Here is an 11,708-nt window from a genome sequence, read left to right as displayed (position 1 = left end):
GAGTTCTGCTAGGAGCAAACCTAGTATGTAGAGTTCTGCTAGGAGCAAACCCAACCTAGTATGTAGAGTTCTGCTAGGAGCAAACCCAACCTAGTATGTAGAGTTCTGCTAGGAGCAAACCCAACCTAGTATGTAGAGTTCTGCTAGGAGCAAACCCAACCTAGTATGTAGAGTTCTGCTAGGAGCAAACCCAACCTAGTATGTAGAGTTCTGCTAGGAGAAAACCCAACCTAGTATGTAGAGTTCTGCTAGGAGCAAACCCAACCTAGTATGCTGAGTTCTGCTAGGAGCAAACCCAACCTAGTATGTAGAGTTCTGCTAGGAGCAAACCCAACCTAGTATGTAGAGTTCTGCTAGGAGCAAACCCAACCTAGTATGTAGAGTTCTGCTAGGAACAAACCCAACCTAGTATGTAGAGTTCTGCTAGGAGCAAACCCAGCCTAGTATGTAGAGTTCTGCTAGGAGCAAACCTAGTATGTAGAGTTCTGCTAGGAGCAAACCTAGTATGTAGAGTTCTGCTAGGAGCAAACCCAACCTAGTATGTAGAGTTCTGCTAGGAGCAAACCCAACCTAGTATGTAGAGTTCTGCTAGGAGCAAACCCAACCTAGTATGTAGAGTTCTGCTAGGAGCAAACCCAACCTAGTATGTAGAGTTCTGCTAGGAGCAAACCCAACCTAGTATGTAGAGTTCTGCTAGGAGCAAACCCAACCTAGTATGTAGTGTTCTGCTAGGAGCAAACCCAACCTAGTATGTAGAGTTCTGCTAGGAGAAAACCCAACCTAGTATGTAGAGTTCTGCTAGGAGCAAACCCAACCTAGTATGCTGAGTTATGCTAGGAGCAAACCCAACCTAGTATGTAGAGTTCTGCTAGGAGCAAACCCAACCTAGTATGTAGAGTTCTGCTAGGAGCAAACCCAACCTAGTATGTAGAGTTCTGCTAGGAACAAACCCAACCTAGTATGTAGAGTTCTGCTAGGAGCAAACCCAGCCTAGTATGTAGAGTTCTGCTAGGAGCAAACCCAACCTAGTATGCAGAGTTATGCTAGGAGCAAACCCAACCTAGTATGTAGAGTTCTGCTAGGAGCAAACCCAACCTAGTATGTAGAGTTCTGCTAGGAGCAAACCCAACCTAGTATGTAGAGTTCTGCTAGGAACAAACCCAACCTAGTATGTAGAGTTCTGCTAGGAGCAAACCCAGCCTAGTATGTAGAGTTCTGCTAGGAGCAAACCCAACCTAGTATGCAGAGTTCTGCTAGGAGCAAACCCAACCTAGTATGCAGAGTTCTGCTAGGAGCAAACCTAGTATGTAGAGTTCTGCTAGGAGCAAACCTAGTATGTAGAGTTCTGCTAGGAGCAAACCCAACCTAGTATGTAGAGTTCTGCTAGGAGCAAACCCAACCTAGTATGTAGAGTTCTGCTAGGAGCAAACCCAACCTAGTATGTAGTGTTCTGCTAGGAGCAAACCCAACCTAGTATGTAGAGTTCTGCTAGGAGCAAACCCAACCTAGTATGTAGAGTTCTGCTAGGAGAAAACCCAACCTAGTATGTAGAGTTCTGCTAGGAGCAAACCCAACCTAGTATGCTGAGTTCTGCTAGGAGCAAACCCAACCTAGTATGTAGAGTTCTGCTAGGAGCAAACCCAACCTAGTATGTAGAGTTCTGCTAGGAGCAAACCCAACCTAGTATGTAGAGTTCTGCTAGGAACAAACCCAACCTAGTATGTAGAGTTCTGCTAGGAGCAAACCCAGCCTAGTATGTAGAGTTCTGCTAGGAGCAAACCCAACCTAGTATGCAGAGTTCTGCTAGGAGCAAACCCAACCTAGTATGCAGAGTTCTGCTAGGAGCAAACCTAGTATGTAGAGTTCTGCTAGGAGCAAACCCAACCTAGTATGTAGAGTTCTGCTAGGAGCAAACCCAACCTAGTATGTAGAGTTCTGCTAGGAGCAAACCCAACCTAGTATGTAGAGTTCTGCTAGGAGCAAACCCAACCTAGTATGTAGAGTTCTGCTAGGAGCAAACCCAACCTAGTATGTAGTGTTCTGCTAGGAGCAAACCCAACCTAGTATGTAGAGTTCTGCTAGGAGCAAACCCAACCTAGTATGTAGAGTTCTGCTAGGAGCAAACCCAACCTAGTATGCTGAGTTCTGCTAGGAGCAAACCCAACCTAGTATGTAGAGTTCTGCTAGGAGCAAACCCAACCTAGTATGTAGAGTTCTGCTAGGAGCAAACCCAACCTAGTATGTAGAGTTCTGCTAGGAGCAAACCCAACCTAGTATGCAGAGTTCTGCTAGGAGCAAACCCAACCTAGTATGCAGAGTTCTGCTAGGAGCAAACCCAACCTAGTATGCAGAGTTCTGCTAGGAGCAAACCCAACCTAGTATGCAGAGTTCTGCTAGGAGCAAACCCAACCTAGTATGTAGTGTTCTGCTAGGAGCAAACCCAACCTAGTATGCAGAGTTCTGCTAGGAGCAAACCCAACCTAGTATGTAGTGTTCTGCTAGGAGCAAACCCAACCTAGTATGTAGAGTTCTGCTAGGAGCAAACCCAACCTAGTATGTAGAGTTCTGCTAGGAGCAAACCCAACCTAGTATGTAGAGTTCTGCTAGGAGCAAACCCAACCTAGTATGTAGAGTTCTGCTAGGAGCAAACCCAACCTAGTATGTAGAGTTCTGCTAGGAGCAAACCCAACCTAGTATGTAGTGTTCTGCTAGGAGCAAACCCAACCTAGTATGTAGAGTTCTGCTAGGAGCAAACCCAACCTAGTATGTAGAGTTCTGCTAGGAGCAAACCCAACCTAGTATGTAGAGTTCTGCTAGGAGCAAACCCAACCTAGTATGTAGAGTTCTGCTAGGAGCAAACCCAACCTAGTATGTAGAGTTCTGCTAGGAGCAAACCCAACCTAGTATGTAGAGTTCTGCTAGGAGCAAACCCAACCTAGTATGTAGAGTTCTGCTAGGAGCAAACCCAACCTAGTATGTAGAGTTCTGCTAGGAGCAAACCCAACCTAGTATGTAGAGTTCTGCTAGGAGCAAACCCAACCTAGTATGTAGTGTTCTGCTAGGAGCAAACCCAACCTAGTATGTAGAGTTCTGCTAGGAGCAAACCCAGCCTAGTATGTAGAGTTCTGCTAGGAGCAAACCCAGCCTAGTATGTAGAGTTCTGCTAGGAGCAAACCCAACCTAGTATGTAGAGTTCTGCTAGGAACAAACCCAACCTAGTATGTAGTGTTCTGCTAGGAGCAAACCCAACCTAGTATGTAGAGTTCTGCTTGGAGCAAACCCAACCTAGTATGCAGAGTTCTGCTAGGAGCAAACCCAACCTAGTATGTAGAGTTCTGCTAGGAGCAAACCCAACCTAGTATGTAGTGTTCTGCTAGAAGCAAACCCAACCTAGTATGTAGAGTTCTGCTAGGAGCAAACCCAACCTAGTATGTAGAGTTCTGCTAGGAGCAAACCCAACCTAGTATGTAGAGTTCTGCTAGGAGCAAACCCAACCTAGTATGTAGAGTTCTGCTAGGAGCAAACCCAGCCTAGTATGTAGAGTTCTGCTAGGAGCAAACCCAACCTAGTATGTAGAGTTCTGCTAGGAGCAAACCCAACCTAGTATGTAGAGTTCTGCTAGGAGCAAACCCAACCTAGTATGTAGAGTTCTGCTAGGAGCAAACCCAACCTAGTATGTAGGTTCTGCTAGGCAACCCACCAGTAGAGTTCTGCTAGGAGCAAACCCAACCTAGTATGTAGAGTTCTGCTAGGAGCAAACCCAACCTAGTATGTAGAGTTCTGCTAGGAGCAAACCCAGCCTAGTATGTAGAGTTCTGCTAGGAGCAAACCCAGCCTAGTATGTAGAGTTCTGCTAGGAGCAAACCCAACCTAGTATGTAGAGTTCTGCTAGGAGCAAACCCAACCTAGTATGTAGAGTTCTGCTAGGAGCAAACCCAACCTAGTATGTAGAGTTCTGCTAGGAGCAAACCCAACCTAGTATGTAGAGTTCTGCTAGGAGCAAACCCAGCCTAGTATGTAGAGTTCTGCTAGGAGCAAACCCAACCTAGTATGTAGAGTTCTGCTAGGAGCAAACCCAACCTAGTATGTAGTGTTCTGCTAGGAGCAAACCCAACCTAGTATGTAGAGTTCTGCTAGGAGCAAACCCAACCTAGTATGTAGAGTTCTGCTAGGAGCAAACCCAACCTAGTATGTAGAGTTCTGCTAGGAGCAAACCCAACCTAGTATGTAGAGTTCTGCTAGGAGCAAACCCAGCCTAGTATGTAGAGTTCTGCTAGGAGCAAACCCAGCCTAGTATGTAGAGTTCTGCTAGGAGCAAACCCAACCTAGTATGTAGAGTTCTGCTAGGAGCAAACCCAACCTAGTATGTAGAGTTCTGCTAGGAACAAACCCAACCTAGTATGTAGAGTTCTGCTAGGAGCAAACCCAACCTAGTATGTAGAGTTCTGCTAGGAGCAAACCCAACCTAGTATGTAGAGTTCTGCTAGGAACAAACCCAACCTAGTATGTAGAGTTCTGCTAGGAGCAAACCCAACCTAGTATGTAGAGTTCTGCTAGGAGCAAACCCAACCTAGTATGTAGAGTTCTGCTAGGAACAAACCCAACCTAGTATGTAGTGTTCTGCTAGGAGCAAACCCAACCTAGTATGTAGAGTTCTGCTAGGAGCAAACCCAACCTAGTATGTAGTGTTCTGCTAGGAGCAAACCCAACCTAGTATGTAGAGTTCTGCTAGGAGCAAACCCAACCTAGTATGTAGTGTTCTGCTAGGAGCAAACCCAACCTAGTATGTAGAGTTCTGCTAAGAGCAAACCCAACCTAGTATGTAGAGTTCTGCTAGGAGCAAACCCAGCCTAGTATGTAGAGTTCTGCTAGGAGCAAACCCAACCTAGTATGTAGTGTTCTGCTAGGAGCAAACCCAACCCAGTATGTAGTGTTCTGCTAGGAGCAAACCCAGCCTAGTATGCAGTGTTCTGCTAGGACCAAACCCAACCTAGTATGTAGTGTTCTGCTAGGAGCAAACCCAACCTAGTATGTAGTGTTCTGCTAGGAGCAAACCCAACCTAGTATGTAGTGTTCTGCTAGGAGCAAACCCAACCTAGTATGTAGTGTTCTGCTAGGAGCAAACCCAACCTAGTATGTAGAGTTCTGCTAGGAGCAAACCCAACCTAGTATGCAGAGTTCTGCTAGGAGCAAACCTAGTATGCAGATGCCTTAATATAGCCTAACACCCAAAAAGGGCTTCATAGAAGTAGTGTTGCTGTACAAACCTTATGCCAACATCCAGGTATGGGTAATCCATCCCGCCCCTGGTGACAGAAAAGAAACACATGCAGTATTGCATCGCCAACAGATGAATACAGATGGTCTGTAACAACAAAGGGCTAGGGAGGAGGGATATCTAGCAGCACACAGCAGTCATGCTGTCAAACCATCCATTAAACTAATACCATGTTACAGTGGTTAAAAACAGTGACATCCCAGCTTATGACATGATTCAGTAGCTGACGTAACATCGTAAAACACTGACAACATTACTTCACATAGGAGGAGCACAACACCGATGTCACAACATTACACACTACACCCACCCACAGTGATAAGAGTTTAAACACAGTTTCTGATCAGCTAGACTACAGGCAGGGACGAGCACATTCAGCACAGTAAAGAACAGGTAGCTCCGCTGCAGTGGTAGACATGCTGGCCCATAGGTGGAAATCCCAGGGGGGACGGGGGGGACACGACCCCCCCATCCTGGGAAAAATATGATTTGTCCCCCCCAATATATCACTGTAAACATAACTATGTAATTTCAATAATATTAATAATACGCAATGAAAGCACTTGTGCTGATTATAGACACTTAATAGCGCGTTTTTAAGTTTCACAAGATTGCGACCCCCCCGCCCTTTGCCCCACAATGATTTGATCCACTGCCAGTTCTTTATTTTGCAAGGTAATAGAGGGTTCGTATCTACTGTCCGAAAGGCACTCAATGTACGTAACTGACGTGAGGTAATCCAGTCAATCGCGCCATAGCAATGTATATATTTTTTTAATGTTGCAGGGTTCACACACTAGCTGAATTTGCAGAGCTAGCGCGCAAACTAAAGCAAACATTAACTATCAAGCTAGCTAGTACCTATTCCATTTATGTGGCGTCGTCAAAGATGGAATATTTGCTATCGTGAGTTTATTCCAAGATTAGCATGCAGCTGTAGTGCTTCAAAGTCCCCGTGATAAGGTTAGCGATAAACTGAAGTCCAAACTGAACAGAACTACACTCTCTTATACCATTGTCTTAAATATATTAAATGGTCTCGTTGCAAAAGCAAAATTGTCGCTAGTGAATATATTTTTTTTTTCCACCTTTAACCAGGTAGCAAAGATTATAGCAAACACCACAGAAACGGAATTGGTGCTCGCTAGCTTTGCAAATTCAGCTATTGTTGGAAGCCTGCCAATATGAAACAAACTAGGTTAAAATTTCAAAACGTTGCAGCATGTGTTGTGTAAATGTGTGTGTGTGCAGCTAGACCGGTCAGCCAGCCAGCCAGGTAGAAAAATGTCAGAAAAAAGACGGACATCAGAGTATTTTTCAGGACACCAAAACGCAAAGTAAGAACTCTAGTAGCCTAATATCTCAAAGACCAGTTGATAAAATGTTCATAAGAAAGAAGTGAAATGCTAATGGAATGTTTCACAATGATGTCATTAGGCAGAGCAGGCAACAGATGGCACACAGACAGCAGAGCTGTGGACAGATAGGCAGGGACAGACTGGCAGGGACAGACTGGCAGAGACAGACTGGCAGAGACAGGGAGTCTCAGGTAAGTTTGTTGAGTCTTTGTTTGGCAACATTATGAAAGGTTCTCCATTTTTTTTACTTGTAAAATAGGGACATAATTGGAAAATGCCATGGATACCCCAGCTCTCAACTTAAACTGGTGACTAAACTAAGATTTGTTTAAGGCAATGGTATTGCTGTTGTGATTAATTGTGTAGTTTTGGGTACCGGTAGTTAGGAGTACAGCAAACACCTTATTTCTTTTCTAGGAGACAGACTGAGTCAGTGAGGGTGGTGAAAGGGAAAGAGCCAAGGAGAGAGACTTCAGAGGACAGTGTCACAGCCACGGCAGGACCAGGTGTCACCCTTGTTGCCAGCAGCACCAGTATAGGGGACAGTGGCACAGCATCGTCCAGTTACCTCAGTGATGACACAGAACCATATCAGCCACACCCACAATTTATAGAACCGCAAACTCTTGCAAACAGAGTGTTGACGTTTCAAGAGAGAGGAACACTGCACTGATAAGGAACACTGCTATAACTATTATTATTAGTAGTATTATAATGATTTAAACAAGTTGGGACAACCCTTCAGTTAACTACTGTACCTAACAATTATCCAGTAGTAGTGATTATGGTCCCTCAATATACATTTAACATATTACAACATAGTCTATGTGTTACAGCACTACTTTTGGTGTCCCCCTCAGGAATTGCTCCTGAGAAAATGTCATGTAATTGTCCCCTCCAAGGTTGATATCAGATTTTCGCCCCTGTGCTGGCCCAGGTTATCATGTTTTGAGGATCTGACTATTGTGTTATGCCGCTAACATAAGACGACCAATTAGGAGACCCAGTGTCTTGCTGGTTTGTTGCTGGCTAAGTATGTCTAACTATCTAAGTATGGCTCAACATTTTTAAAAAGCACTCGCATATCGGAGTTATCTTGTTGCAGGTGCCTTTAAAAGCTCTGGCAAAGGCCAAGAGGCAAACACGTAAGCTTGAATAAAAAAAAAGGTGAAACTAGCAAGAGCAGTGTAGGGGTTTCTTTTTTGGGGGGGGGGGGGGGGCTAAGTATGGCTACCACTGCATCACAGAAAGCAGGAAGACAGCCAGGGGATGGGGTTAATGAGGGGTGGGGGACAGAAAGAAAGCAGAAATACTATACCAGGGGGCAAGGGGCGCCTGAGTGTTGCCCCGCCTCCCCAGGGTGTTCTTTACCCCCATTGGTGCCCTGTCAGCAAGAGCCATTCCGAAAATGTCACTCCTTTATTCAATTGATACAGTACTGTGTATACTGTCTGTCTATAGCCACTTACTCAAGTCCTGACCTCAGTCATACAAACATCTCAGTCATATATAAACATTTCCATTATGTAAACATCTCATATTACTATAAACATCTACACTCCAATGGAACCTAATAGTGTTATTTAGAGAAAGAAAGGTTTGCCCTTGAATGAAAAGGCAGTGTTATAGTAAAGAGTGAGTGGAGAGGAGGAGACACGAAGAAGTGTCATACCACAGGACAGGGCTGGTCCAGTCCAGGGGGGCCTTGCTCGCCCTTCTGTCCCTTCAGTCCCTTCTTTCCCAGCATCCCCCTGTCGCCCTGAGAGAGAAGAGAGACAAAACAATAATATATAATAATTTGGGCTATTAGAGTTATTCAGTTAACCTTGTCATTTTAGTGCATAATAAAAAACTGTATATATATTGCATTGTCTGAAAACATCCAAAATACAATGAAAACATCCAAAATACATAATGTATACAAATAAAAACAACAATGTGATGTCAAAACATGTTGACATTGATGTTAAAGAAATTGTGCTTCATCAATTTACCTGATTTTGCTAACCGTTACTTTGGAAAAATCAAGATGTCACTATTCTTGTAATGCTTTTTGTAATTTGAGCAAATTCTGAATTTGCGATTATTTGTTTTAATCAAACCAAATCCTGTGATTAACTCGATCAATTGTTTTTCATCATTTGGCAGCCCTAATAATAATAATAATATATGCAATTTAGCAGACGCTTTTATCCAAAGCGATTTACAGTCAGGGCTGCATACATGTTTTACGTATGGGTGGTCCAGGGAATCAAATCTACTATCCAAGGGTAGCATGAGCCATGCTCTACCAACTGAGTTACAGAGGCCCACAGAGGAGACAAGTCTCTCATCGAGCATTCATTTCTTCTCCAGATTACACTATAACTAAATAATCCTCCTCCTTACCTCGACACCCCCCCCCCCCCCCCCCAAAGAAAAAACTTAACCGGCACTTGCACTTGATCCCCCCTTCTAGCTCTGACTCTACTGATCAAATCAAGTTGTATTTGTCACATGCACTGAATACAACAGGTGTAGGTAGACCTTACAGTGAAATGCTTACTTAAAAGCCCTATCCAAAAATGCAGTTAAAAAACTAAATATGAATAAGAAATAAAAGTAACAAATAATTAAAGAGCAGCAGTAAAATAACAATAGCGAGACTGACTCTGTACCGGTACCCCCTGTATATAGTCAATGTGCGGGGGCACCGGTTGGCTACGTTATTGAGGAAAAATGCTCTTTGCTTGTGATATGTGGATGTCCCACCTAGATATCTTCAGATGAATGCACTAACTGTAGGGTCTCTGGATAAGAGCGTCTGTTAAATGACTCACATGTAAATGTCTAATGTTAGGTAATAGAAGATGAATAAACAGCCACAGTAGCCACTTGTGCCTGATACCCACCTTGTCTCCTCTGCCCCCTCTCTCCCCCTTTTGTCCCATCAGCCCGGGGAAACCCTGACATGGAAAGAGGTGGTGGTTAATGAAGGGTCTTTAAAAGACTGTGTTAGTTGTTAGTGTCACAAAAAAAACACAATTTGGCCCCCATAAGAATACAGTTGAATAGCCTTGTCATAGCTGTTCCACTCCGTATTTAATCTTGCTCTTGTGACTGACAGGGTTCAAACCAGCTATCCTGCATGTCATAAGACTGTGTCATAGAGGGGAACAGAAGGCACATCCCTTACAGCCAAAATATGAACCGTTTTCAACCGCCAAATTCATAGGGATAAAATAAATTAAACATGCCAAGATGGCTTCAGAAACCGCCAGAAGCTTCTGTTTACCACAGAGACCATTTCATTCTATCTGTACTCCTCTACTTTTCCTGGCTGGCAAAGTACCAGGATGTTGTCTCTGGTTTTGAATCTGAATTTAGAGAACTGAATTTGAATGCATTTGAGAAGTTGAATATATGACATTTTGATAAACTTTAATTATACCGTAGTTTGTAAACTTGATACACAGAAAATGAATGCAATATTTACCATATTGAAACTGAATATTCAATTAAATGTAAATCGAATGATAAAACTGAATGAAATTTCACTCAATTCAGTTTCAAATCAAAGTTCATTTATGAATTAAATTATTTAATTTGTGCAATACAAATTCTAAAATATTAAATTCAATAGCCTAATACAAATTCTAAATTATGGAATTCAAATACAATTTAAGGTGGGCATGGAAATCCCTCCATAGAAATGTGACAGATTTATACATACTTACATCTAATCCCGGCAATCCTTGTTCTCCCTGTTGAAGAAATGAAATAGTTCATTCAGAAGCAGCTTACTTTGGAAAATGTACCCGTCTCTGAAGGGTCTCTGATACCCTGTCCACTCTGATTCAGAGGGGGTGGGTTAAATGCGGAAGACATATTTCAGTTGAATGCATTCAGTTGTACAACTGACTAGGTATCCCCCTTTCCCATTCTCTTTCCATTTCCACAAAAACAGGGCATATGAAAAATGCTGCTAACCTTTCCCCCTTTGGTGCCAGGAAGACCAACCAATCCTGTAGAACCTGGAAGACCCTGGGTACCCTGTGTGCAGAAATAGTGTCATCAGTTATGTTATCTGTAATATGATATGCAGCAGGGTTGGGGACAATTCTGAATTGAGTTGCGAATTGTTCTTTAATTCCTATTCAATTCTTGAATATGACTTTGGAATTCGGAAATTGATTTCAATTCAATAAAATTCAATGAAATTCAAATGACTATTTTTCTACATTCAACCATACATATGTTTATTTTGACATACTGTATGTGACCAATAATTTGTAAAACATATCGATGAAACATTTGACTTTAAGATTAATTCTCTCTAAATTAATTACAAATAATTACATATTCTAAGATCCTGTTTTATGTTTATAATTAAGGTACACATTATAATTCAAAATAAAATACTTTTCCCAGATTGCATCAAACACTACAGAATGGAAGGGATCAACCTAATCTCACACATATTAATAAATAATGTGTGACATGTTTCAGTTGTAATCAAATGGTGTCTGTATTCTTTGCAGTAATACGTGTAAGATGCTTTTGGTAAAAGATTAGTCAAAGGAATGATAATGTTATGCTTCATGTCTCAGAATTTATTTACATTCAGTTCTACTTCCTTTAACTCAAATTCAATTCTAATTCTGATTCCTGTGGGGTGTGTCCAATTCAAATTAGTATTTCAAATTATGGATTGAATTGAATTAAATTCCGAAATTCCAAATTGACCCTAACCCTGATATGCAGTCTGAGTGAGACGGAATAGGAAATATTTACCCTTAACCCAAGAGGACCTTTGTCACCTGCATCCCCCTTATCTCCTTTCACTCCCTCACCTGGTTCCCCCTGTGAGACATTGACAAAAACACAATTTCAAGCTGGTGCTTACATTTATCCTTGTGAATTACAATCCATCTTGTCTCTGACTTTCTATAAATACACATTGCATTCACTATTCTCCACCCAGCATTTCATTATCTAGTAGGGCTAAAGTTTGAATGACAGGGCATTCTAGTACAGCTTCAGTAACCTAAAGAACCCTGTGTTGTTTTGTTTTAGGGGCAGGAGGAGATCAG

General features: G+C 42.5%; 1 protein-coding gene across 3 annotated transcripts in view; it reads right to left on the bottom strand.

Annotated features, from left to right (window-relative positions):
* LOC139552747 (collagen alpha-1(XXIII) chain-like) overlaps nucleotides 1–11,708 on the bottom strand; it is a 32,474-nt gene that overhangs the window by 2,307 nt on the left and 18,459 nt on the right. For all 3 annotated transcript variants that reach the window (XM_071364777.1, XM_071364778.1, XM_071364779.1), the window contains 6 exons: nucleotides 11,410–11,478; nucleotides 10,606–10,668; nucleotides 10,353–10,379; nucleotides 9,528–9,581; nucleotides 8,309–8,395; nucleotides 5,268–5,306 (listed from right to left, as the gene is read on the bottom strand). In XM_071364777.1, the coding sequence (XP_071220878.1) occupies nucleotides 5,268–5,306; nucleotides 8,309–8,395; nucleotides 9,528–9,581; nucleotides 10,353–10,379; nucleotides 10,606–10,668; nucleotides 11,410–11,478 (339 nt within the window). The remainder of the gene's footprint in view (nucleotides 1–5,267; nucleotides 5,307–8,308; nucleotides 8,396–9,527; nucleotides 9,582–10,352; nucleotides 10,380–10,605; nucleotides 10,669–11,409; nucleotides 11,479–11,708) is intronic.

This window comes from Salvelinus alpinus, chromosome 24, assembly GCF_045679555.1.
Source record: "Salvelinus alpinus chromosome 24, SLU_Salpinus.1, whole genome shotgun sequence".
In the NCBI taxonomy this organism is placed as follows: Eukaryota; Metazoa; Chordata; class Actinopteri; order Salmoniformes; family Salmonidae; genus Salvelinus; species Salvelinus alpinus.
This window is presented reverse-complemented; position numbering and strand designations above follow the sequence as displayed.